The 26,994-nt window shown below is 38.9% G+C and overlaps 1 protein-coding gene across 1 annotated transcript in view; it reads right to left on the reverse strand.

Annotated features, from left to right (window-relative positions):
• Positions 1-26,994, reverse strand: part of fmnl1b (formin-like 1b) — a 76,308-nt gene that overhangs the window by 1,570 nt on the left and 47,744 nt on the right. Inside the window, exons 10-25 of the mRNA XM_034193464.1 lie at positions 24,985-25,059; positions 21,192-21,302; positions 20,901-21,050; positions 20,689-20,790; positions 16,688-16,922; positions 15,247-15,519; positions 13,341-13,459; positions 11,706-11,908; positions 11,366-11,600; positions 11,046-11,114; positions 9,981-10,061; positions 9,705-9,834; positions 8,599-8,762; positions 8,389-8,490; positions 8,081-8,176; positions 4,929-5,043 (exon numbers count right to left, since the gene is read on the reverse strand). Of these exons, the coding sequence (XP_034049355.1) occupies positions 4,929-5,043; positions 8,081-8,176; positions 8,389-8,490; positions 8,599-8,762; positions 9,705-9,834; positions 9,981-10,061; positions 11,046-11,114; positions 11,366-11,600; positions 11,706-11,908; positions 13,341-13,459; positions 15,247-15,519; positions 16,688-16,922; positions 20,689-20,790; positions 20,901-21,050; positions 21,192-21,302; positions 24,985-25,059 (2,260 nt within the window). The remainder of the gene's footprint in view (positions 1-4,928; positions 5,044-8,080; positions 8,177-8,388; positions 8,491-8,598; positions 8,763-9,704; positions 9,835-9,980; positions 10,062-11,045; positions 11,115-11,365; positions 11,601-11,705; positions 11,909-13,340; positions 13,460-15,246; positions 15,520-16,687; positions 16,923-20,688; positions 20,791-20,900; positions 21,051-21,191; positions 21,303-24,984; positions 25,060-26,994) is intronic.

Here is a 26,994-nt window from a genome sequence, read left to right on the forward strand (position 1 = left end):
CCACATCACACTATGGAAACTGGGGATAAGCACCGGTGTCGCAGACCGACTGGTGCACCCCTAAAAATTGGTCCGCCCTGCCTCCACTGCGCATGCGTCATTTCGGAGCTGAGCCGCTCCTCTACGTAAAACAGAGTCTCTTCACCCAAAGTGATCAAATGGATTAATGGGATTATTAACCTTCAGATAACAAGGTAAAACCTCTTAAATCATTCTAAAGTCAGTTTTAAGCAGAAACGAGGCTGTTTTAAGCAGAAACGAGGCGAAACTCTGTGACGCTTTGAAATGACCGACATGCAGTGAACGTATCAGCTAGCAGCTCATGTAGCCGCGGCGCTCTGATCGCTTCCTCTCTCTTTTATGATGAAATAATGCTGAATTTATGTGGAAATGACTGTTGTACAAAACTTTCAGATATCTGTCGCTGAGATAGATGATAACTGGAATGCAGTTTGAAGCAGAAACAAGATAAGTATCCGTGAACTGCGGCTAATGACACATGTGCAGTGAAGGCAGGGTGGACCGATTTTTAGAGGGGACCGTTCAGTCTGCAACACTGGCACAATGGGCTTCAGGGCCTATATAGGGCTTACATCGTATTATGTTGATTAGACGTTACAAGATAGGTGTTACTGTGATTAGCATGAGTTAGCATCACTTCATGTACTTACCGTGACGCTAACCATGGCTAACCTTGATGCTCACCATTGCTGGTGTGACTGCATATGCCAACTGTCGTTAACATTTTCTTTAAGTGATTAATTACGGTAAATGCACCATGTTGACATAATAATGTCTGATCATCCCATATCCTGTAGTCCAATATTAGCTGGAAAATGTTCATTACAGTTAGCAATGTCTTGATCAGGTGTCTTTGCCCCCAGATCCTGATCTGAGTCCTTTAAAATGGAGTATCTGCCACTACTGACACCCAATCCAATACTTGTATTTTCCTAGATATTAAAATTTCACAGATATGCTGCAAGCACATTAAAGTTTTGATAATTTAACCCTCAGGAGTCTACAGGCTCGGCAGTGAGCCCCTCTGGCTACGCACCTGTACTGTCTCTGTGAGCAGGAAGAAAACAGCCAATATGATGAGAAAAACTTGTTTATTTATGTGGAAAGTGCACTCTGATTGGCCACTAGAAGGTTATCATATGTGGCATCCATCAGAAAGACTTTTTTGCATACTGGAAGCAAAGTACAGTTAAATATGTTTTTAAACCGCATATCGAGGCGATACCATAGCACTGTTGAAGACCTGTAATGCACTTTTACAATGTACACCAGAACGTGCACCAATATAGTGACTTGGGTTTAATTTATTTGATGCAAACTGATATTAAAAAGCGCCTTGATCAGCGCTATTGTGATTGCTTCAATCAGACATCCCTAATCACTCTAATATGATTAAGGAGGCCTTGTTTATGGCTATATCACACCTGTACTTAATCGTAAGAAGTTCGTATTCATATCACTAGTACCTGGCGTGGAGTTCAGAACGTATAGCAACATAAAGTACATACGTATATTAGTTTATGAGTGAGTAGAATCTTCTGGTATATTATACATCCTGAGTGTCTCTAACATCAAGTTTCTAAATTTTAATGCTTTTAAATATTTGAACTTGTTTTCTCCTTTTGTTTCTAATTTTCAGAAGGAGCCTCTGAGCACAAGCACATAAAGTTAAAATGCAGGCAAGTGGAAGTTGCTTACTTTTGATATTTTTGGTGACCTGAGATGCAGCTCAATGCTTGAACAGTGTTAACAGTCTTAAAAAATAATATACTGGAGCAGGACAAATGCATTATCTGCAGGAGGAAATCACATCAGCGCTGTTAAAACCAGCAGACAGCTTCAAATGAAGCGGAAAGTGTCCAATTTCTCAGGAGAAAATGTACACCGACAAGGTGCAAACACAGCATAGCGTCCCAAATATTATTTCAAGGCCTGAGTGGGTTTTATTTTTTATTTTTATAAACAGTAACAGACAAATATCTGGCAGTGGTTAACACTTTTTATTTAGGCCCTTGTAATAAGCATTATGAATGTCTTATAAGTTGCTTGTTAACATAGCATGTTAATAATAGCATCATAAAAACATGATAGTTGGAATATATGACATTATCACTTACTAGAGTGTTCCCTGGAGGTTAGTATTTAATATTACTGTAGTTTCCAGAGTATGTCACTTTTTTCTTTTTTCTTTTTATACCAGCTTGGGAGGTCCTATATATTTAACCTTAATTTAACCAGGTTAGTCCCATTGAGATTGAGATCTTTTACAAAAGAGACCTGGACAATTAGAAAATTTCCAATTCACCTAACCTGCATGTCTTTGGCCCGGACACGGGAAGGATTGACAGATTGATAGCTCTTTCTCAATTCTGTTGGTGGAGCGATTTGTCTGGTTAATTCCGATAACAAATGAGATTCCAGCATGCAAACTAGTTACGCAGCCCTGTGCAGTTGGTGTCAACTTCTTAGAGGGACTAGCAGCGTTCAGCCACACGAGATTGAGCAATAACAGGTCTGTGATGCCCTCAGATGTCTGGGGCTGCACGCGCGTCACAATGATGGGATCAGTGTGTGCCTATCCTTTGCCGAGAGGTGCGGGTAACCTGATGAACCCCACTTGTGATGGGGATTGGCAATTGCAATTATTTCCCATGAAGACTGAATTCCCAGTAAGCGCGGGTCATAAACCTGCGTTGATTAAGTCCTCGCCCTTTGTACACACCGCCCCTCGCTACTACCGATTGTATGGTTTAGTAAGGTCAACATATCACACATTTGTTGTTAATAAGAATAACTATAATGACTAATTCTTCTAGTTCTTTGTTTGATGAGGGTAGTATGTTATTGTGGGTTGTAAGCGATAATAATGATTGCATGATTTTATTCTGGGCTCTATGGCTGATTAAATATGGAGTGCTGACAATCAACCACAGTGCCCTCCAAAATGTTATTGTATAATTAATGAACATGTATAAGAAACTATTACATTTATAGATTGTTTAAGAACATGGGGCGTGTTTGTTTACAAAGCCATTGCAAAGACCTGTATTGAGTTTAGCGAAACCCTTACATTATTGTTCAATCTTTGCTGTCTTTGCTGTTTTGTTGCATTTAATAAACAGTAATTAGCAATTATGAAAAAATAATAAGGCTTTTCTTGATGTTATTAAGGAGACTATCAGTTGTTAACAAGTTTCTTATCTGTGCTTATGAATATATTGTAATCTAATAATAAACATGTTAATGATGATATTATTAATAATATTTACAATACTGTTGTTAAGCATCTTATAAGGACTTATAAGAACATTGTTAACATTAACTAATATTTATTACAAATACCTTAAGACATTAGTTGGTAGAGAGAATTATAACAATCTCTTTACCTTAAGCCTCAGTCACACGGCAGTAACGAAGGACAACGAAGCCCAAACGAAACAAAGAAATCTGGACTTTCATAGGCATCCTGTAACCGTCATCCAGCTTTGTTCCTTCAGCTGGGGCTTCGTCAGAATTTTCAGAATGTTGAAAAATGTGAACAAATCCTCACGACAACCTCAATTAGTCCGTATTCCGTTTTGCATTCTGTATAGAAGGTTCCTTATCGTTTGCGTAGTTTCCGTGACATCAGCATTCTGTTTGACTGTCGTCCAACTTTGTCCAACCTCCCAAGTCCGACGTCTTTCACGAACATTGACAATATCTGAACAGATCAATGACTAAAGCTCCAACAAACTGTACTTAACATCCTTGTATCGTTGAAGACTCGTTCATGTTTGGGATGACAAGCGACATTGTCATACAGAAACAATAGCGCTAAGAACCATTTTATCAACTATTATAACTATTCATACTTGTTCCAACCGTTCGTGGCTTTCCTGCATGTGCACACACGTTGTTGTTGTTGTGAAGACAAACAACATCTCTCACCTGTTGTCAAGACAGGTGAGAGGTACTGTAAAGCGCTTTATAAATAAATGTTGATTGATTGATTGATTGCAAGTGCTGTAGACATGAGGACAAGGCTAACTGCGGTCAGTCTCATACCCGCTGTCGGTCACGTCATCGTGAATGTTTCGTTTTGATGGTTAAAGCGTTTTTGTCGTTAGTTTTGTTTTGTTTCATTGCTTTTTGCGCTCTTAATTTGCAGGCTTTTCGGTGATGGGAAAGGTGCAGGATCATTCATCCAATTTTTCTCGATTTGTGACATTTTGACTTTTTTCCTTCGTTCAGCTATCGCCGTGTGCCATGTGACCGGGCCCTTACTCAATCCCTACAAATGTGGGGTTGGGGGGATCCATCTGCAACATCTGGTGCAAACTAGTTGTAATAGTGCATGATATTTGTGAATATTTGGCGCATAAAGACACATTCCCATGCTGCAGGTGCAATAAGTAAGTATTTCAGGACTGTTCAGGACACAACACGGTCAGCAGAGAGCCACAGTACCGGGGGATTTAAGGACTGTCATCACTGAAGACTGAATCGCAGAAGAGACGAGAGGAGCGTTTTCCGGTGCGAGCCGTGAAGGGTACGGACTTCAGGGCTGAAGATGCCAGTGAATCGAGAGAGAGATAGAGGAGGGAGAAACAAGTGAAAGAGAAGAAAGGACAAATCAAAGTCGAATTATCCTTAAAGTGAGAAGAGGGTGAGTGAAATCTTTAATACACAATGCATAAATGGAGATTTTATTTAGTGAGGCGTTAGCTGAAGTTTGAATAAAAGCACTGAGCTGAGCAGATTAAGACGGCAGCGTTTTGAGTGAAACAGGTAACAGATAAGGAGAATGGGCAGAAACGTGTGAGCAGGGTTATAAATCATTTTCCAAGCTGCAATTTCAAGCGTTTTGACACAAAACTTTCTTTTCCAGCCAGGAAAAATAAGCACGTGTTGTCAGAGTTGTGTACCTGTGATGATGTCCTCAATGGCTCCATCCTTCTCCTCCCTCACCAGAGGAGACACCTGCCTCTTCTTCAGCTCTGCTATCAAATCCATCTGAGGTACTTTGGGCGTCAAAAGAACCTAAAACACAGCAGGTGATTCCAGTTTGTCCAAAATGTGAGTGCAGGCTACAGCTGTGTCACTTCATGGGACTTTTTGTCTGATCGGTGTGATTCAGTCCCAGAGAGTCTTGTTAAAGAACATGTTTGAGATGTCACATTGACATCTGGTGAGACAAACAAACTTGAGGTTGTCAAACCCACTTTTCAATACAAACTATTTGTTACCTGAAAACTGAGTTTTTATAACCATTAGCTAGAAAAATGTTTTGTACCTTGTCTGTTTTGTTACTGGGCTGAAAAAGAAATGACACCAGCATTTGTCGTAATGCAACAACACAGTGAAACTGATTAGTAGGTGGCACCAGTGCAGCGGCGGGCACAGTCCTGCTAATCTTTCTTTCTTTCTTTAATATTTATTTCATTCATTTAAAAGAAAAAACAGAAAGGGAAGAACAAGTCTTATATTTTCTGCCCCTTTTTACAATACAATCTTTCAATTTTAAGCATCATTATTCAACATTATTTAACAGATTCCATTTTTTGACTTTGTCACATACCACTGACTTATTTCATAATTTTAGCCATTATTTAAAAGATTACATTTTTAACAGGTTACATTTTATACTTAAAACATTTTAGACATTATTAACAGATTACATTTTAGACTTTGTGACAACCCACTAACTTATTTCATAGTTTCATACTTACTTAATACATCTAGTTTAATACGTTTTTAAATAATTTAAGTGACCTTGATTCTTTGATTTCTTTGTTGAGGTTATTCCATAATTTTACACCATTCACTGCAATACTCCATTCCTTTACTTTTGGTTCTGAATCTTGTTTTTTTTTTTTTAATTCTATTCCTTTCAAATTATAACTACTTACTCTTTTTTCAAACATATTTTGAATGTTTATTGGTAAGGTATTTTTATTAGCTTGGTGCATTGTTTGTAATATTTTCAAATCAACTAAATCATGAAATTTAAGTACCCTATACTTAATGAATAATGGATTAGATGGATCTCTAAAACGACTATTGCTAATCATTTTTAAAGCTCTTTTCTGCAGAATAAATAATGGTTGTGTATAAGTTTTACATGTTGATCCCCAGATTTCTACACAATAAGTTAAATATGGGACAATCAATGAATTGTACAATGTTAATAAACCATAACTATTCAACGAAAATTTTACTTTATACAAAACAGCAATGGCTTTCACTATTTTTCCTTTTGTGTAATTTATGTGTGACTTCCATGTAAGATCTTCATCAATCATGACTCCTAGAAATTTTGTTTCTTTTACCCTTTGTATGTCCATTCCATCTATTTTTAATGACACGTCATTTTTTTTCCACTCTGTCATTAAACAATATGAAATTTGTCTTATTAAGATTTAGTGACAATCTGTTTATATCAAACCAATGTTTAACTTTTGCCAACTCTGTATTTATCACTTGTACTACTTCCTGTATATCTGATCCAGAGTAAAATAATGTTGTATCATCAGCAAATAATATGCTGCCAAGTACTTTAGATACATTCACAAAGTCATTGATATACTAAATAAACAGTTTGGGTCCAAGTACCGACCCTTGTGGTACTCCATAAATAATGTTACACAATTCTGATTTAGTATTATTTATCTGAACAAACTGTTTTCTATTTTCTAAGTAGCTTTTTACCCACTGATGTGCAATACCTCTAATTCCATATTGTTGTAACTTGTGAAGCAATCTTGAGTGGTCGATAACATCAAAAGCTTTTTTCAGGTCGATAAAAATACTTACAAAATAATCCTTATTATCTATTGTTGTTGATATTTTCTCTGTTAATTCCATAATTGCCATAGCTGTCGAATGTTTTGTTCTGAATCCATACTGAGCATTATTTAAAATATGATGTTTCTCAATGAATCTGTCCAACCTTGTCATAAAAACTTTTTCCATAATTTTAGAAAACTGTGGAAGCAATGACACTGGCCTGTAATTTGAAAAAATTATGTTTGTCTCCATTTTTATATAATGGGACTACCTTGGCAATTTTCATTACGTCTGGGAAAATTCCTGTTGACAGAGACAGATTACAAATGTAAGTGAAGTAAGTGAATCCGCTAATTAGGGAAGCTAACTTTTCTGTTTGTGTATTAGCCTTTCAGCTAACTTCAAAAACTGTCAGCAAACCACTTGGCTTCCGCTAAATTTAGTTCCGCTAACTTTTAGTCCGCTAACATTTTTTTGTTCTCATAGTTAGTAACAGTCAAAAACCTTTGTAAACACTAAAATCATACATGCTAGTTCCTGTCTGCTACGTGTTTTGCAGCAGACATGCAGTTGTGAGTAGCTGAGCTCAACTCTGTCCCAGCAGAAGGTGCCTGGCTGCTACAAAACAAAAAAAAAGTAATTTACATTCAACATACAGTGCCCCAGATGTGTGACGGAAGTCATGTAAAGCAAAGTTGGTATGACTTATGGTTTTGATTTATAACCCAAATTAATCTGAATAGTTTAGCTACATTAGCCATTTTTACAAAGTGAAAATAACACATATCTTTTCATTTTAAAATAATGCGCTAATTCTGAAGGTTTGAACATTAACACACACACACACACACACGCAAAAGGCATTATGGGAAAATGAGCCTCCATTCATCACTGGTTGGTTGGTTTATTTATTTGTAAAAACCAACATACAAGTTACTGTGACATGTGTGTTGGTTTTTACAAATAAATGTCATTTTTATTCATTTGTATAAACAAAAGGCATTTGCAAAACTGACACTTCTGTTTAAGTGTGATACAGCGACTGTTTGATATTTGAGCAGGCACTATTCACACTGCCATCCAGTAGATGGCAGTGTTCTATGCATTTTGACCCATCTACTGGATGGCAGTGTGCCCAAATATCACACAAAAGTGACAATAGAATCCAATCAAAGAAAAAAATTAGCTGGAGTAGTGAGTGATTTAGTATAACTGTCAATTCCAGCCTTCATGTCATTGCTTTGTCTTTGAGGTCATCTTGATTGTACTCAAAAGGAAATTAAGAGGATACCTTCTTTCCCATTACTTCAGATTTAGGGGGAGTTGGTGGAGCGTCTGGCTTCAGGACATGTTGTTTCTTCTTCTCCTCATTCTCCTGCTCAGCTTGCTGCCACAGAGAAACATACTTTTAATGAGGTGCACTGAATACTACAGTCATGCATCAGGAGGCGACATTTGCATCTGAAGGTCAAAAAACAAGTATCGCATGAACTTGGTGCGTCTGAGTGATGATTTGTCAGCATACTGTTGTGTTTTATCGGTGAATCATCTACCCATCAGTTCATTCATTCACTGGTGAAATCAATAAAATGATCTGACCTTGTACGCTTTAATGAAGCGGACAAATACGGGGAAGAACACAGAGGGCGGCGTGGCTTTAGAGTTCTCTCCAAAGTACTCCACAGCTGAGTCATAGACAGTCTGCTAGACAAAAACAACACTCTTTACCATCAGTGAGCCACGACAAGGGTTCAACACTGGCATCTCAGAAATTTAAAGGCCATTTTTTATGGGCTAATTCAAGGTGACCTGAGCTGTTTTGCCATCAGCAATCACAGAGTTCAGCAAGTCACTGTTCCTAGAGAGAAATGACCGCAGTACAAGGTTTTCTTTTTCTACCGAGAACTCCTTCCTGGTCACCTCCATGCCTCTCTCCAAAGCGTGCACATCCTGTACGATGCTGTCAAGAGAAACTAGAGCAGAAATAGGACATTTAAGGTTTCCATTTCATATACGATACCAGTGTTTTAACCTCTGTTTGTTTTGGCTGGATTACTCAAAAATTGCCAAAGACATTTTCAGGAAATTAGCTTAAAAGCTTGGCTGTTGCAGGGAATGCAAACTTCAAATTGGGGGTGGAGCCAGATAAAGAGAAAAAACTGTGACACTGTAACATTAAGTGCTATAATTTTGTTTTCAAAACAGATTTTCATGTAATTTGAATAGTTGGGGGTTAATTGGCTGACAAATTTTTATAGATTTTTGCTCGTGGTGTCCAAATTATTGTTGCATTTGACATGAATGCTAGCCTACATGTCCTAGCTAGCATTGCCAGCTAGTTGTGTACCTAAGTACTCATAACGGAATAAAGGGGTGAAATAAATATACCCAGCTGGCTAGCAACACTCAAATCATTATTTTGCGTAGATGCTTAGTGTCACCTGCCTACATGATGTTAGTTAGCTAGTGAGCAAAATTCATGTTAGCTAGTTAGCTAATATTTTGTTTTTGGCTGTCCCCAGTTTATCAGGGTCACCATAGCAGATCTGCACTGGGATTTTGCACAGGTATTGTCCTTCCTGACAGATCACCAGTTATAGAAGGAGAAGCACAAGCAGTCGAATAACCAAGTGCTAATGAAGCCCTAGTCTGCTTCAGTTCTGACCTCTTACGGGATCATGTGTGCACATGATGATGATAAGGCTGCATGTTACCCAGTTAGCTAATATGAGTACAAATTTATTTTGGACCCTCCCATTTGGTTAGGTTCACCATAGTGGATTTTGGTATGGATCTACATGTTCGTATTACATCATTGGTTCGCTAAGTTGCTGTTGCACTTGTGATCATTGGTAAAAAAGAGTGGCCACAACTCCAATATACACCCCCACCCGACCCCCACCCCCGCCCTGTACCTAGTGCTGCTTTGTCCAGGAAATGCAGTTCTGTGTAGAAGGAATGGATGTCCGGATATTTCTGCTGAATGATGTTCACAATGAAGTGGAGTAACGTCTGTTTGCGGTCCGTAGATTTAGTGTCTAAAAGCTTGAACAAAGGTGAACAGTAAATGTAAAATTCAAAGACTAAAAGAGGAACATTCTGCATATATATATATATATATATATATATATATATATATATATATGTGTGTGTGTGTGTGTGTGTGTGTGTGCAGTGTATAAATTACTCACCATATCTAAACTCTGTAGGTGGAAGCCGTACGCTGCACCTCGTTTGCTGCTGTTCATGTAGTTTCCAAAGGCTAAGATGATCTTTTCAACAGAAGCACAGTCAAAAAGTATGTATTTTGTCAACAGTACTGAAGTTTCACACCTGGCTCTTACAAATGTAAAATGAAAAGGGGACATCCATTTGGACATCTTAACTCTCATCGGAAGTGTCAGTGTCTGTGCTTTATAAACCTCGTAGTTTGCCTTTGTCCCTTGCCAGATAGATGTGTCTTGTGCCTTCCTTCCAGCTCAGTCTTTGTGTTTTTTGCCTTGCTCTTGTTTGCTTCATCGTGTTTTTGACTACCTGCCTGTGTACCTCGACCACGCCTAAGCCTGATGTTTATGTTGCTGTTGTTTTTCTTGGACTGCCTCTCTGTGTACCAACTCCAGCTTACGAACCCAGTAAATGCTTTAACTTCACTGAGCTATGTACCTGAGTCGTGCATTTGTGTCCAGCCTGCTCTACCAGCCTACCTTGATAGGAAGTTAATAAATTGAAAAATTGGAATACTGAAATATGTGCATTTATAATTTTTCTAAATGAATTCCAATAATGTCTTTCTAGAGAAAGGAAATAGTGTTTCTCATTCTTTAAAATGTATTTTCAGTATTTTATTAAATATATGCTAGGAAGTGCAATCATATGGAATTTTGGAATGCAGTCAATCAATACATATGCAACATGGCACAGGAAAAGTACAGGATGATGTAAAATACTTTTATCAGGGGGCCAGATGCATAAAATCCAGTGTGTGCACAACATAAATTTGCACACACTCTTTCATCTGCATATTTCTGTTCATCTGTTGGTATATTTACAGTTAAACCGAAATGTGTGATGCCCTCCAGCAGTGACCAGTTTGCATGAATCCAACAGATTAGCACAAATTAAATCACAAAGGTGCCAGCGAGTTATTATCTGCATGTCCAGAAAACTGCACCAGTGATCTTCAGCTGTTCCATACTGAAGTAACAACACTGCGTAACTGTATCATACACTTATGAATATGAATGATTTGTTCTTACCTCAAGGATCTTTTTCAGCTTTCTTGAAGATTTGATTGACATTGATGCAGCAATGATGGCATTGAGTTGCTGTCAGGAACAGAAGTGAGTTCATCAGCCAAACATAAAGAGCCCAAATGCAAAATTTGAAAGTAAATAAGCTATTTCTATTGCAATGACTGAGTATAAAACTGCAGTAATTCTCTAAAAACTAGAGATCGACATCAAGATTTAATCATCTAACCTTGCTGTGTACTTCCTGTGTCACTGCTGAATATTTCCTATAATGATCTTTTACGGAGCATATTTTTATGATGAATTTACCCAAACTGTGCACTCACAGGCTGTATTAACTGGACGGTCTCTGGGAAATTGCCCATGAAAGTGAGAGTGCTGATATGCTGGGCAAGTCGTGGGATTTTACTGAAGCGCACCATGAAGCAGTCCTCCTCGTTGAGCTCATCCAGGGGCCTGCCCTCACATTCATAGTTGTGGATGAGCTTCATTTCATAATCTGTGGGAATGAAGCGCTTCAGGAGCTCCAAGAAGTCTAGGCTCAGAGCTTTCTGGTTATATCTGGAGGGTTGGAAGGTACGTCAAACGTTTTATACATTTTACTTTTTGTCCTATATGAAATAACACGATTTAGGTGATGAAAAAGAGATAAATGGCTGTACATACGTCTCAATGGCACAGCAGATATCAGAAGCAGCCATTCCTTCCTTGCGCAGGGTGATTGCAAGGTTTTTAGCCCGGTTGGGCTCCATTAGGAACACTTTGCTGGAGGTCTTGTGTGTCATTTTCATCTTGATGGTGCCCAGATCTACAGGGGCTGTCTGGGCCTTGGTTTTGAACTGCTCCTCAAACGCAGCCATGTTTAACTCCTTATAAGAAAGATCAGTAGAAGAAACATACAGCAACAATTTTGTGACAGAAATGGAAGGATTTTGGATGTTGTGATGTCATATGGTATAGTGCAGCAGATTAAAGAATATTTACAGGGGAATCTTTCAAATGGACCAAATTCGGCACAAATACTGCTTAGACATTACTCTTTTGAAAAAGCAGACTATCCACTTGATTTTCCAGTAGGCAGCCAGGTAGGGGTCAATGAAGAATTACACGTGGTAAAAACTAAAAGATGCTCCAATCATATTGAAAACAATACCACATTATTTGTCTGATCACAAAGATTCCAAAAAGGTATAGTTTGGACTATCTTTGACTGAATGTTATGAAGTTATGGGGCAAAAACAGTAAAATGTTGACAAAGCTCAATTTCAGTTTGGTAAATAGTGATGCAAAGTATTTGTTGAGCTAATAGGATTAATAAATAGAATAGTTTTGAACGTGTTGAATGTTTACTGTCCAAAGTAAAGGTCAAACAATGTCAACGTCCATTGGATTCTATAGCATATGACATATGTTACCCTGTAACATGATAACTAAGTATGACACATGGTGCAAACTATCCCCTTTTAAAACCCTTTTCACTCAACCAATAATTTGCATCACTTTATACCAAAATTGAAGCAACCTTAACTTTGGCCCCCTGTACAAACTGAGATTGACCGTTGTTACCCTTTTTGCTGTTTTTACCCCATAACTTCATAACATTCAATCAAAGATAGTCCAAAGTACGTATACCTTTTTGGAATCTGCATGATCCGATGAATAATGTGGTATACTTTTCAATATGATTGGAGCATTTGTAAATTTTGACCCCTGTGTAATTCTTCATTGACCCCTACTTGCCCGCCTATTGAACAATCAAGTGGATAGTCTGCTTTTTCAAAACAGTAATGTTTAAAGAATATTTGTGCCAAATTTGGTGCTTGTATCACCATTTGAAAGATTGTTTCACTTATCTGCTGCACTAGTATTGCTTTTGATAAGTTTGACAAATCACCTGTACCCATAACATGATACTAGAAGGACCCAGTTGGAACACATTGGCTCATGCTGACGTGAAACTGCTTGGAATATTTGCAGGACATTATACTAACAGGGTAAAATGTGATTTTTTTAGAACCCAAATAGGGTTCTGGAAGAATCATGATGGGAAAAAACTAAGAAGGCATTGGCTAACACTGGTGTGAACATATCAATCAAATTTCAAGGAGACACTTCATAGTGGGTAATGTGACTGGTCCATCCTATGGAAAACAACTGTGCAAAATCTGAGTGAGAGCCATCAAGGAACAACCAAGATAATCTCCAGAAACCTCTACATCTGTATAGACAGAGTTAGAAAGACAAGAGTGATCTCACTAAAACAGAGAGTTTGAAAACACTGCAAACAGGACCCGCTCTAACCTGTAACACGTGTTCATCCTCCAGTTCAGTGAAGATGGTTCCTGCAACCTGACTGGAGTTGAGGGGCTGCCAGTTAAACAGAGGCATGTGGTATTTAGTCTGAATCGGCTTCTTCTTTTACAGCCTAGAAGGGAAGATGAAGCAATTTCACTTTTCTGTGATGGATTTCTTCCTAATGAGTGTGACTGGTGTGGTGATGGAAAATCTACAGAAGTTCTAACAAAGTCTGGTAATACGAGGTCTGTCAATAAAGTATAGGTCCTTTTTATTTTTTTCAAAAACTATATGGATTTCATTCATATGTTTTTACGTCAGACATGCTTGAACCCTCGTGCGCATGCGTGAGTTTTTCCACGCCTGTCGGTGACGTCATTCGCCTGTGAGCACTCCTTGTGGGAGGAGTCGTCCAGCCCCTCGTCGGAATTCCTTTGTCTGAGAAGTTGCTGAGAGACTGGCGCGTTGTTTGATCAAAATTTTTTCTAAACCTGTTAGACACATCGAAGTGGACACGGTTCGAAAAATGAAGCTGGTTTTCGGTGAAAATTTTAACGGCTGATGAGAGATTTTGAGGTGATACTGTCGCTTTAAGGACTTCCCACGGTGCGAGACGTCGCGCAGCGCTCTCAGGCGCCGTCGTCAGCCTGTTTCAAGCTGAAAACCTCCACATTTCAGGCTCTATTGATCCAGGACGTCGTGAGAGAACAGAGAAGTTTCAGAAGAAGTCGGTTTCAGCATTTTATCCGGATATTCAAATGTTAAAGGAGATTTTTTTAATGAAAGACGTGCGGACGGATTGCAGCATCGGCTCGCAGCCGCTGCGACGCTCCGCCACAGGAAAAACACCTCTGTTGGAAGCCTTAAGGACAAGTTGGAACATGTCCAGCTGTTAAACAATTTCTCATATACTCACTCCACTGAAAGCCATCAAAAGCCGCCTGGATTTTACAAATGGTTATCAACACGGAGGTGTTTTTCCTGTGCCGCCGCACCGCACTGGCTGCGTCCCGACGCGCGGACCCGTCCGCACGTCTTTCATTAAAAAAATCTCCTTTAACAGTGGAATATCCGGATAAAATGCTGAAACCGACTTCTTCTGAAACTTCTCTGTTCTCTCACGACGTCCTGGATCAATAGAGCCTGAAATGTGGAGGTTTTCAGCTTGAAACAGGCTGATGACGGCGCCTGGGAGCGCTGCGCGACGTCTCGCACCGTGAGAAGTCCTTAAAGCGACAGTATCACCTCAAAATCTCTCATCAGCCGTTAAAATTTTCACCGAAAACCAGCTTAATTTTTCGAACCGTGTCCACTTCGATGTGTCTCACAGGTTTAGAAAAAATTTTGATCATACAAAGCGCCAGTCTCTCAGCAACTTCTCAGACAAAGGAATTCCGATGAGCGGCTGGACGACTCCTCCCACAAGGAGTGCTCACAGGCGAATGACGTCACCGACAGGCGTGGAAAAACTCTCGCATGCGCACGAGGGTTCAAGCATGTCTGACGTAAAAACATATGAATGAAATCCATATAGTTTTGAAAAAAATAAAAAGGACCTATACTTTATTGACAGCCCTCGTATGTTTCATTTATTACTTAGTTGTTTTATTCATCTAGTTTTGTTAATTACTTTATTTCTGACAGCTTAGATTTTTTTTTTTTTTTTTTTTTTGCTGTAAAACTCCAATTTATCTCAGATAGAAATATGTGAAAGTGACAAAAATAATCCAAATCCACCATCAAAACAAACTGTGTTCCCTCTGAAACACTGGATTATCAGACAGCCAGTCTTAGGTAGCTTCAAAAACCGTTTTCGCAACTCGTTTTTCTCACGTATTTCGTATCGATGGCTGAAATTATACATTTGGAAGATGATCTGCTTTATTTGCACCTCCTTATTGGGTGACCTCACCTGAATTCTCATCTGTTATTTCCTTCAAACCTTTGTGCGTTCGCCTTCCAGGGTCCAACAGCGGTGGTGGAGCCACAGGCGGTGGCGGTGGCGGTGGCAGTGGCGGCGGTGGAGGAGGAGGTGGTCCAGTTGACCCAGGGGGAGCAGGAGGAGGAAGGGGAGGAGTGATTTGTTTTGCCACAGACTGCAAAGAACCATCTCTAAGAAGAGGTGTGGTCTCACAGAAGCTGGTTGTGGCTGTAAACTCATTACATGTATGTGCTTCTTTCTGAACTATCAGATAAAAGAAAAAGGGAAAAAAAAAGCCAATCAGTGGAATTCACACCTTTATCTGGATTTTATTGATTTATTTATTTAACCAGGTTAATCCCATGTAGATCGAGACCACTGGACAATTGTGAAGTTTCCAATCCACCTAACCTGCATGTCTTTAAATGTGGGAGGAAACTGGAGCACCCAGAGGAAACCCACGCAAACACAGGGAGAACATGCAAACTCCACACAGAAAGGCCACAGGTGGGAATCAAACCCATGACCTTCTTGTTGTGAGGTAATAGTGCTAACCACTAAGCCACCGTGCTGTCCATTATTGATGACAATTCTAAATCATTCAAGGAGAAGACAAAGAGAAGTTTAAATAGGACGTATTATTTAGTTTGCAAGATATATCATCGTTCATCTGTATTTTCCGGAGTATAAGTTGAACCTCTCAAAAAATACATTGTGAAAAGGGAAATAAAGTAATGTAAGTGATGCACCTTTTTACTGTAAGTGGAACTCACTGTGGGGGCAAGTCTAACAGTGGTCAGGAATTCGTTGTAGAGCATGTGCACACCACAGCCTGTCCTGTTACTTAACATAAGGACTTTTAAATTCCAAAAACAAACAAGCTGGACAACATGCTTTGGACAACATATTGTATGTTATTTGACAACAGTTTGGACAAAACAAATGATCAGACTGACACAAATTCCTGGTCTACGGCAACAAATTCCAAAACTAACCAAAATGTACAAATAAATGTGCGATAGACAAGGTATCAGATGTTATTTGATGCAGGTAAGACAAACAAAATTGTCACATGGACATGGATTACTGACATGCAGTGCAATGTTGTAATGAACTCTTATTATTGACATTTATTGTCTTACTATTTTAATTTATTTTATTTAGTGCATTGATTCCTGGGAAAGCCAGGAATCATTATTATTATTATTATTATTATTATTATTATTATTATTATTATTATTATTATTAACAAACACGTGATTTTTCAATATAAGTCAGACCTCTGAAACTAGTAAATAAGCTATGACTTTTACTCCAGAAAATACCATAATCAAAAGGTCCAGTTGTTTTCAATCAAACCTCTGGATACCTTGATCCTGATCCTTCTCAGACCTAATTTCATTCAAGACTTGGGTAATTTAAAATCACCAACCATTCTTTTGGGTGACAGAGACCACCTGGATGTCCAGTTGTCCAGAGTCGGAGCGTTTTATTCGGACCAGTCCCTGCTCCACCAAAGCCTGAACTTTGACCTCAAGCTCCCTCAAGGCCTGGGCGGAGCAATCCTTCTCTCTCTCTCGTTCTTTGTCCTTCTCGCGTTCATGCGCTCTCTCTCGTTCCCTCTGCTGCAGCACGGTCATTTGAGCGCAAGACTCACGTAGACTACCCTGCAGTACAAACACAAATGTTAATATTAAAAACTATTTTTCATTAAGTAAGCAATTATGTTGTTATCTGCTTCTTGCCTAGAATCTCTTTAAATGTGTGATTTTTATTACGTCCGCCAAGGACATGTTTATTTAATTACGAGGTCTGTCAGAAAAGTAACGGACCTTTTTATTTTTTTCAAAAACCATATGGATTTGAATCACGTGTGATTGCATCAGCCAAGCTTGAACCTTCGTGCACATGCGTGAGTTTTTTCACGCCTGTTGGTTGCGTCATTCGTCTGTGAACAGGCTTTGTGTGAGCAGTGGTCCACCCCTCTTGTCAGATTTTTATTGCGAATAAATGTCTGAACGATTTGGAGCTTTGCTGCATCACATTTTTCCAGAAACTGTGAGAGACCTCCAGGTGGACACCATTCGGAAAATTCAGATGGCTTTCAGCGACCATTTTATGGGGATTACACAGATTAAGGAGTGCTCCAGCCGGTTTAAAGACTGCCCACAGCATCTGAGAGCACGGCGCGCTCCGACAGGCTGGCACCCCGCTGAAACAAGCAGATCATTTCCAACGTGAAGGCTTTGTTGATCCGGGACGTCGTCTGACTTCCACAAAAAAGGCATAAGGCGTGGACATCAGCACTTTTTCGGCACATTGAGACAGACATGCGGAGGAATTCCACGCGTTGCGGCGGAGCCACATGGTGCAAAGCAATGCCGTGATAAGCGTCTTGTGTGTACTCAGTAGTTGCTGAGTTAGAATTTTAAAAAAAACATGCAAAGGTTTTAGTTTTTTTTAACCTGAGCAAATCATTCGTTTTAGACTGTGGAATACTCCAAAGAATATTTCATTTCTGTGGGCTGACGTGTCATCATGATGTGTAAACTGAAATCAAGTTGAAACTACTCCTGTATTTTCTGACCAAAATGCCAGCATGGCTGCAGCTTTGAACACTGTTACAAACAGTCCTGGTCTCCCCTAACCGTTATAAGTGGTTTGCTGTACCAATAAAGATCACAGCTTTGACCCCCCTAAAACAAACAAACAAACATCACTGATTTGTTTTATCTTAAATTTTCATCCTCGTTTCCACACCAGGAGCAGCATTCAGGAGTAAATCCTAACAGCTCGTGGGCTCACCTGAGCTGAAGTAGGATCCGAAAGCGAATCCGCAGCTGAAAACCACCGAGGACATACTGGCCAGGAGGAGCAGCAATCGTAAAGTCCCAAAGTTCTTCAGCTTTCTCCAGCAAAATGGACGGAGACAAAAAAATAAATATAACCCAAACGTCGGTGGGGTTTTTGTTTCCACCATAAACGGCAGCACACTGATAAATCCACGAGGACCCGAGCCATTAAATTTGGCGATGCTGATTGGCCCGATATTTATTATTTTTCCTTAGCAACCACACACAATTGGTCCAGGGGCAAAAATTATATCACCTCCAAGATATTAAATTTGGTGATGCTGATTGGCCGAATATTTATTATTTTTCCTTAGCAACCACACACAATTGGTCATTTCACTGCACTTCAAGGGTCTCTTGGAGTGATCGCCCAAGAAGAGAAATGATACGTTCTGTGCTTCTGTTGGTGGAAATGCACCATTGAATGAAAGTCAGTTGGTGGAAATGTTTTAATAATTCAGATTACATGTAGGCACATACTATTAAGTAAAACTGACATTGATAATACTTTTTTTGAAAAATATATTTTATAATTTTTTTTTCCCCTCTACATCTGGGAGGGCGGCGCCCAAGTGCCCCCTATGGGCCAGCCGCCATGGGTGGAGCGATCAGAGCGCCACAGCAGCACGTCTGAGTCTGACTCTCTGAGTCTGACTCTCTATACCCAAAGCGATCAAAAGGAATAATGTGATTATTAATGATCAGATGACAAAGTAAAACCTCTTAAATTACTTGAAAGTCAGTTTTAAGTAGAAACAAGGCCATAATTGGTGATTCACTGCTGACGCTCCAAAATTACACATGCGCAGTGAAAGCAGGGGGTCCGATTTTTTTTTTGGGAGGGGGGGGGCATTCGGTCAGCGACACTGGATCAAAAGTTGTCATTATACAGGCCTTTAAGGATTACATCAAAACTACTTCACAGATTCTCACTAAATTTGCCTCACAGATACAGTAGTGTTCAGAATAATAGTAGTGCTATGTGACTAAAAAGATTAATCTAGGTTTTGAGTATATTTCTTATTGTCACATGGGATACAAGGTACCAATAGATTCAGTAGATTCTCACAAATCCAGCAAGACCAAGCATTCATGATATGTACACTCTTAAGGCTATGAAATTGGGCTATTAGTAAAAAGAAGTAGAAAAGGGGTTGTTCACAATAATAGTAGCATCTGCTGTTGACGCTACAAACTCAAAACTATTATGTTCAAACTGCTTTTTTAGCAATCCTGTGAATCACTAAACTAGTATTTAGTTGTATAACCACAGTTTTTCATGATTTCTTCACATCTGCGAGGCATTAATTTTGTTGGTTTGGAACCAAGATTTTGCTTGTTTACTAGTGTGCTTGGGGTCATTGTCTTGTTGAAACACCCATTTCAAGGGCATGTCCTCTTCAGCATAAGGCAACATGACCTCTTCAAGTATTTTGACATATCCAAACTGATCCATGATACCTGGTATGCGATATATAGGCCCAACACCATAGTAGGAGAAACATGCCCATATCATGATGCTTGCACCACCATGCTTCATTGTCTTCACTGTGAACTGTGGCTTGAATTCAGAGTTTGGGGGTCATCTCACATACTGTCTGCGGCCCTTGGACCCAAAAAGAACAATTTTACTCTCATCAGTCCACAAAATATTCCTCCATTTCTCTTTAGGCCAGTTGATGTGTTCTTTGGCAAATTGTAACCTCTTCTGCACATGTCTTTTATTTAACAGAGGGACTTTGCGGGGGATTCTTGTAAATAAATTAGCTTCACACAGGCGTCTTCTAACTGTCACAGCACTTACAGGTAACTCCAGACTGTCTTTGATCATCCTGGAGCTGATCAATGGGTGAGCCTTTGCCATTCTGGTTATTCTTCTATCCATTTTGATGGTTGTTTTCCATTTTCTTCCACGCGTCTCTGTTTTTTTTTATTTATTTTTTTTGTCCATTTTAAAGCATTGGAGATCATTGTAGATGAACAGCCTATAATTTTTTGCACCTGCGTGTAAGTTTTTCCCTCTCCAATCAACTTTTTAATCAAACTACGCTGTTCTTCTGAACAATGTCTTGAACGTCCCATTTTCCTCAGGCTTTCAAAGAGAAAAGCATGTTCAACAGGTGCTGGCTTCATCCTTAAATAGGGGACACCTGATTCACACCTGTTTGTTCCACAAAATTGACGAACTCACTGACTGAATGCCACACTACTATTATTGTGAACACCCCCTTTTCTACTTTTTTTTTTTTACTAATAGCCCAATTTCATAGCCTTAAGAGTGTGCATATCATGAATGCTTGGTCTTGTTGGATTTGTGAGAATCTACTGAATCTACTGGTACCTTGTTTCCCATGTAACAATAAGAAATATACTCAAAATCTGGATTAATCTTTTTAGTCACATAGCACTACTATTATTCTGAACACTACTGTGAACACTACTGAGGTGATCCAGATCTGGATTCTAGATCAGGATTTAAATTTGTACGCTTCACTTTGTTGGACCATCTCTTCCACATGGTCTGATGTATCATGCATTGATGTTCCAGAAGATACAATGAAGGAGAAATGGTGTACAACACCTTCAGGAGCTCCACTTCTTTGGTTGTCTGAATCAGCTTCGTTTCCAGCTCTGACACTTTTACAGTCGCCTCCCTCTCGCTCTCCTCAAGCCTGGCGCTCAGCTGTGACAAACACAAGTTTCACATCAGGTATTTGATGTGTGTGTCTTCGCCGTGCTATCGAGCATCTGCTGACAGCACACACGTGTCTGAGTGGTTGTGCTTGTAGTCACCTGTGTGTTGTGTTCTTGCAGTTCTTCTATGTTCTCCAGCAAGGCGTTCTTGGCTTCTGCGTCCTCCAGCAGCGTACCCACGTCAAACAAGTTATCCAGATAGGCCTGGATTTGCACCAGCAGCCGGTCACTCTCTGTGAATTTCAGCTTCTTCACAAAAACAAAGAAGATTTTAGAGAGTAAAGTAAAAATGTCAGTTTTTTTTTTTTTTTTATTACAGCCACAAACACGGATAAACAATCCATTAATCTGGAGTCAAAGGTCGTAACAGGTAAACAACTCAGAACTTGCCTCGAGATAGTCATCCAACCCATGATGAGTGAATTCATACTGGAGGTGGACTCTGAAGTTCATGTTTTCCACTGAGTGGACAACAATGTTGATGAACTGCATACACGCCACCTAGTGGATGAACACTAAATAAAGCCTTCATAAACCTTCATAACCTTTTTTTTTCCTCATGAGAAAATGTGATGTATTCAGTATTAAGACCGTGATCCAGCTGAAATGTGTTTTTCCCATCTGCAGTGACAGTAGTACTTTACTAGGGTCATGAATATTTGCATGAATATTTCATGCAAATCAAACTGATGAGGCTCAGCTGAGCTGGATACAGCTGAACCAGTGGAAAAATATAATAAACGACATAGTCGATGAACATTTTCCAAATGCTGGGCATGTAATGTGAATATACATTTCATCCAGAAAGCATCCACAGCGCTTCACTTTTTCCACATTTTGTTATGTTGCAGCCTTATTCCAAAATGGATGAAATTCATTTTTCCCCCAAAATTCTTACTCACAACACCCCATAATGACAACATGAAAGAGGTTTTTTGAAATTTTTGCAAATTTATTAAAAATAATCTAAGAAATCACATGTACATAAGTATTCACACCGTTTATTCAATACTTTGTTGATGCACCTTTGACAGCAATTACAGCCTCAAGTCTTCTTGAATATGATGCCACAAGCTTGGTGCATCTATCTTTAGGTAGTTTTGTCCATTCCTCTTTGTAGCACCTCTCAAGCTTCATCAGGTTGGATGGGGAGCATCAGTGCACATTTTCAGATCTCTCCAGAGATGTTCAATCGGATTCAGGTCTGGGCTCTGGCTGGAGTTGTCCTGAAGCCAATCCTTTGATATCTTGGCTGTGTGCTTAGTGTCATTGTCCCGCTGAAAGATGAAATGTCTCCCCAGTCTGAGGTCAAGAGCGCTCTGGAGCAGGTTTTCATCCAGGATGTTTCTGTACATTGCTGCATTCATCTTTCCCTCAATCCTGACTAGTCTCCCAGTTCCTGCTGCTGAAACACATCCCCACAGCATGACGCTGCCACCACCATGCTTCACTCTATGGATGGTGCCTGGTTTCCTCCAAACGTGACGCCTGGCATTCATGCCAAAGAGTTCAATCTTTGTCTCATAAGACCAGAGAATTTTGCTTCTTATGGTCTGAAAGTCCTTCAGGTGCCTTTTGACAAACTCCAGGTGGGCTGCCATGTGCCTTTTACTAAGGAGTGGCTTCCATGTGGCCACTCTACCATACAGGTCTGATTGGTGGATTTCTGCAGAGATGGTTGTCCTTTTGGAAGGTTATCCTCTCTCCACACAGGAATGCTGGAGCTCTGACAGAGTGACCATCGGGCTCTTAGTCACCTCCCTGACTATGGCCCTTCTGCCCTGAGCTCTCAGTTTAGAGGGGTAGCCAGCTCTAGGAAGAGTCATGGTGGATCCGAACGTCTTCCATTTATGGATGATAGAAGCCGCTGTGCTCATTGCGACCTTCAAAGCAGCAGAAATGTTTCTGTACGCTTCCCCAGAGTTGTCCCATGAGACAATCCTGTCTCAGAAGTCTACAGACAATTCCTTTGACTTCATGCTTGGTTTGTGCTCTGACATGCACTGTCAACTGTGGGACCTTATATATAGACAGTTGTGTGCCTTTGCAAATCATGTCCAGTCAACAGAATTTACCCCAGGTGGACTGCAATTAAGCTGTAGAAACATCTCAAGGATGATCAGCGGAAACAGGATGCACCTGAGCTCAATTTTGAGTTTCATGGCAAAGGCTGTGAATACTTACATATTGTGATTTCTTAGATTTGTTTTACTTTTAAAAAATTTGCAAAAATCTAAAAAAAAAAAAATACTTTTTCACATTGTCATTATGGGGTATTGTGTATAGAATTTTGAGGAAAAAAATGAGTTTCATCCATTTTGGAATAAGGCTGTAACAACAAAATGTGGAAATGGTGAAGAGCTATAAATACCAGATCATTGATTTATTCTGTGTTCTCTGACTGCATATCACAATGCCATCCATCTTGCTTTCCCAATAATCAGTTCTACAAATATGTTCCCTTTAAAGAATATTTTAACTATGTCCTTAATGACCTTCCTGCACAATAGTGATGTCATCGCTTCATGCACTCATACAACCCCTGGCAAAAAACGATGTTCATTCAGTTGTTTAATTTTGTAGAAAAAAAGCAGATCACAGACATGACACAAAACTAAAGTCATTTCAAATGGCAACTTTCTGGCTTTAAGAAACACTATAAGAAATCAATAAAAAAAAAATTGTGGCAGTCAGTAACGGTTACTTTTTTAGACCAAGCAGAGGGAAAAAAATATGGACTCACTCAATTCTGAGGAATAAATTATGAAATCACCCTGTAAATTTTCATCCCCAAAACTAATACCTGCATCAAATCAGATCTGCTCATTAGTCTGCATCTAAAAAGGAGTGAACACACCTTGGAGAGCTGTTACACCAAGTGGACTGACATGAATCATGGCTCCAACACGAGAGATGTCAAATGAAACAAAGGAGAGGATTATCAAACTCTTAAAAGAGAGTAAATCATCACGCAATGTTGCAAAAGATGTTGGTTGTTCACAGTCAGCTGTGTCTAAACTCTGGACCAAATGCAAACAACATGGGAAGGTTGTTAAAAAAATCAAAAATGCACAACAAAACAAATGAGGAACGAATGGGAAGAAACTGGAGTCAACATCTGTGACCAAACTGTAAGAAACCGCCTAAAGGAAATGGGATTTACATACAGAAAAGCTAAACGAAAGCCATCATTAACACCTAAACAGAAAAAAACAAGGTTACAATGTGCTAAGGAAAAGCAATCGTGGACTGTGGATGACTGGATGAAAGTCATATTCAGTGATGAATCTCGAATCTGCATTGGGCAAGGTGATGATGCTGGAACTTTTGTTTGGTGCCGTTCCAATGAGATTTATAAAGATGACTGCCTGAAGAGAACATGTAAATTTCCACAGTCATTGATGATATGGGGCTGCATGTCAGGTAAAGGCACTGGGGAGATGGCTGTCATTACATCATCAATAAATGCACAAGTTCACGTTGATATTTTGGACACTTTTCTTATCCCATCAATTGAAAGGATGTTTGGGGATGATGAAATCATTTTTCAAGCTGATAATGCATCTTGCCATAGAGCAAAAACTGTGAAAACATTCCTTGCAAAAAGACACATAGGGTCAATGTCATGGCCTGCAAATAGTCCGGATCTTAATCCAATTGAAAATCTTTGGTGGAAGTTGAAGAAAATGGTCCATGACAAGGCTCCAACCTGCAAAGCTGATCTGGCAACAGCAATCAGAGAAAGTTGGAGCCAGACTGATGAAGAGTACTGTTTGTCACTCATTAAGTCCATGCCTCAGAGACTGCAAGCTGTTATAAAAGCCAGAGGTGGTGCAACAAAATACTAGTGATGTGTTGGAGCGTTCTTTTGTTTTTCATGATTCCAGAATTTTTTCCTCAGAATTGAGTGATTCCATATTTTTTTTTCCTCTGCTTGGTCTAAAAAAGTAACCATTACTGACTGCCACCATTTTTTTTTCCTGATTTCTTATAGTGTTTCTTAAAACCAGAAAGTTGCCATTTGAAATGACTTTAGTTTTGTGTCATGTCTGTGATCTGCTTTTTTTCGACAAAATTAAACAACTGAATGAACATCCTCCGAGGCCGGTGATTCCATAATTTTTGCCAGGGGTTGTAGATTCCATACGTCCTTTTCTAGCTGCCATGCTGTGCACAGTTTTACCATAAAGTCGATGTTGCTGTCTTCATTGCGGAAATACTCCATGAGCTTCTCAAATCGGCTTTTCTCTGCACACACCTGAAAATTAGAAAAAGGGTTCGAGATCACATCAAGTACGTGAAACTGAAACATTATTCAGTTGAAACTAATCTGCTGATCAGTTCCATCTGAAGGCAAACTCTATTCAGTGTTGAGTAATAAAGTTGGCGGCCATATTGTGAGGGGCTTTGTGGTGTAAACAAATGTACCTAAGAAAGAAAACACTTTTTTCATGATATATGTCCAATTTCAAATAGTTCAGATTTATTTTATTCATGAGGCAAGTTCTGAGTTGTGAGTGCTTACATATAGTTAACGCAGATATAACCTTTAAACTTCATGCCAGGAACAAGATACAGCAACACGCTGATGAAGTATCCTTTTATGGTCTGAACATCTAATGGATTCTTCTGAGTTTATATGCAATATTTATGTGGGTTTGTGCAAATTTTTCAACAAGATGTCTGAGTAATTTACATATAATTTAGGCCTGAGTTCATTGGATTGTGCCTTCCCCATATGCGCACACAAGGGGGCAGTATGCGCATACGCTCTCACACACGCACACACGTGAACTTGCACAAATCTATCATTAAATGCATCTTGATCTCTCTCTCTCACTCACTCACTCACTCACTCACACACACACTCACACACACACACACTCCACTTAAACTCTGCATGCATTTGCAACATTTATTCTGTTCTTAAATGTGAGAGAAAGTCGACTTTGTTCGACTCTTACATGTATTTGCAACATGCAAATTGATTAAATGAATATATTACATTGCATTTTATTTAATTAACAGATATTAATTATTTTCCTGCTGCAACCTCATTTCAGAGACAAACAGGTGAAATAATGGCTGTAAATAGTGCTGCAGGGGCGTAGCCAGAAATTCACCAAAACAGTTTTTTTGGGGGGGGGGGATTTGTTGGCAGTGCTTTGAGCTAAATTAATGTCTGAAGCATTTTTTTATTCATTGTTTTGACTGTTTTGAAAGAGTGAATCATTTCTGAGGCAGCAGTTTGGTTTAGTGTATCTTGATTTTGAAACATAACTTTTGTGTATGTTTTGAAAAATTTAATATTTTTTCCTGAAGCCATTGTTTCATTCAGTGTTTCGCATGTTTCCAACAATAATTTTCTGAAGCAAGCATTTCATTTTTTGTTTCAAAACATCAAATTATTTTCCAGAATGCCCTGATAAAAACTGTGGTGAATTGAAACATGCAAGTAAAGACTTGTATTTATTAATTATTATTATTTATTATTATTGTTGTTATTATTAATATTATTATTATTAGTTAATTAGTATAATTATGTTAATTATTATTAATTATGTATTTATTAATTATTTAGGGTTTTTAATTGCATATCAGAATGCTTCAGATTTTTTATTTGTTTTTATTTTTACATTGCCATTTCATTCTTAACCAGCTAGTTCATTCATCACTGTTTGTATTATTATTATTTTTATTATTAGGTATCATTTTCTGAATTAATGGACCACGCCCACTTCCGGTTTATGCCACACCCACTCTGATTACAGATACGGCTACAAATCAATTAGATGGTTGAACAGATACAGATACAGATAATGGTGTACTCGCTCATCCTTTATGTAAGCACATACTATTAAATAAAACTGACATAAATAATACTTTTTTGAAAAATATTTTTTATAATTTCTCTCTCTCTCATTGCATCTGTTGCAGCACGGCCACGGCCTTTGAGAATGTTTTAAAAGAATATCAGTTTCTGAAGTAAATGTTTCATTACATTTTTGAGGACTATAAAAAGTGAACAATTTTCAGATTTTAAAACAACAGATCAGTTGTTTCACTTTCTGTTTAAAGTGCTTCCACAAGTGAATCAGTTCATGAAGCAGCTGTTTTGGTTAGTGTGTCATGTTTTTTAAAAAAGAACTTTTTCTGAAGCAGTTGTTTTATTTTGTGTTTCAAAGGGTACCAA

Source organism: Thalassophryne amazonica, chromosome 18, assembly GCF_902500255.1.
Source record: "Thalassophryne amazonica chromosome 18, fThaAma1.1, whole genome shotgun sequence".
Taxonomy (NCBI): Eukaryota; Metazoa; Chordata; class Actinopteri; order Batrachoidiformes; family Batrachoididae; genus Thalassophryne; species Thalassophryne amazonica.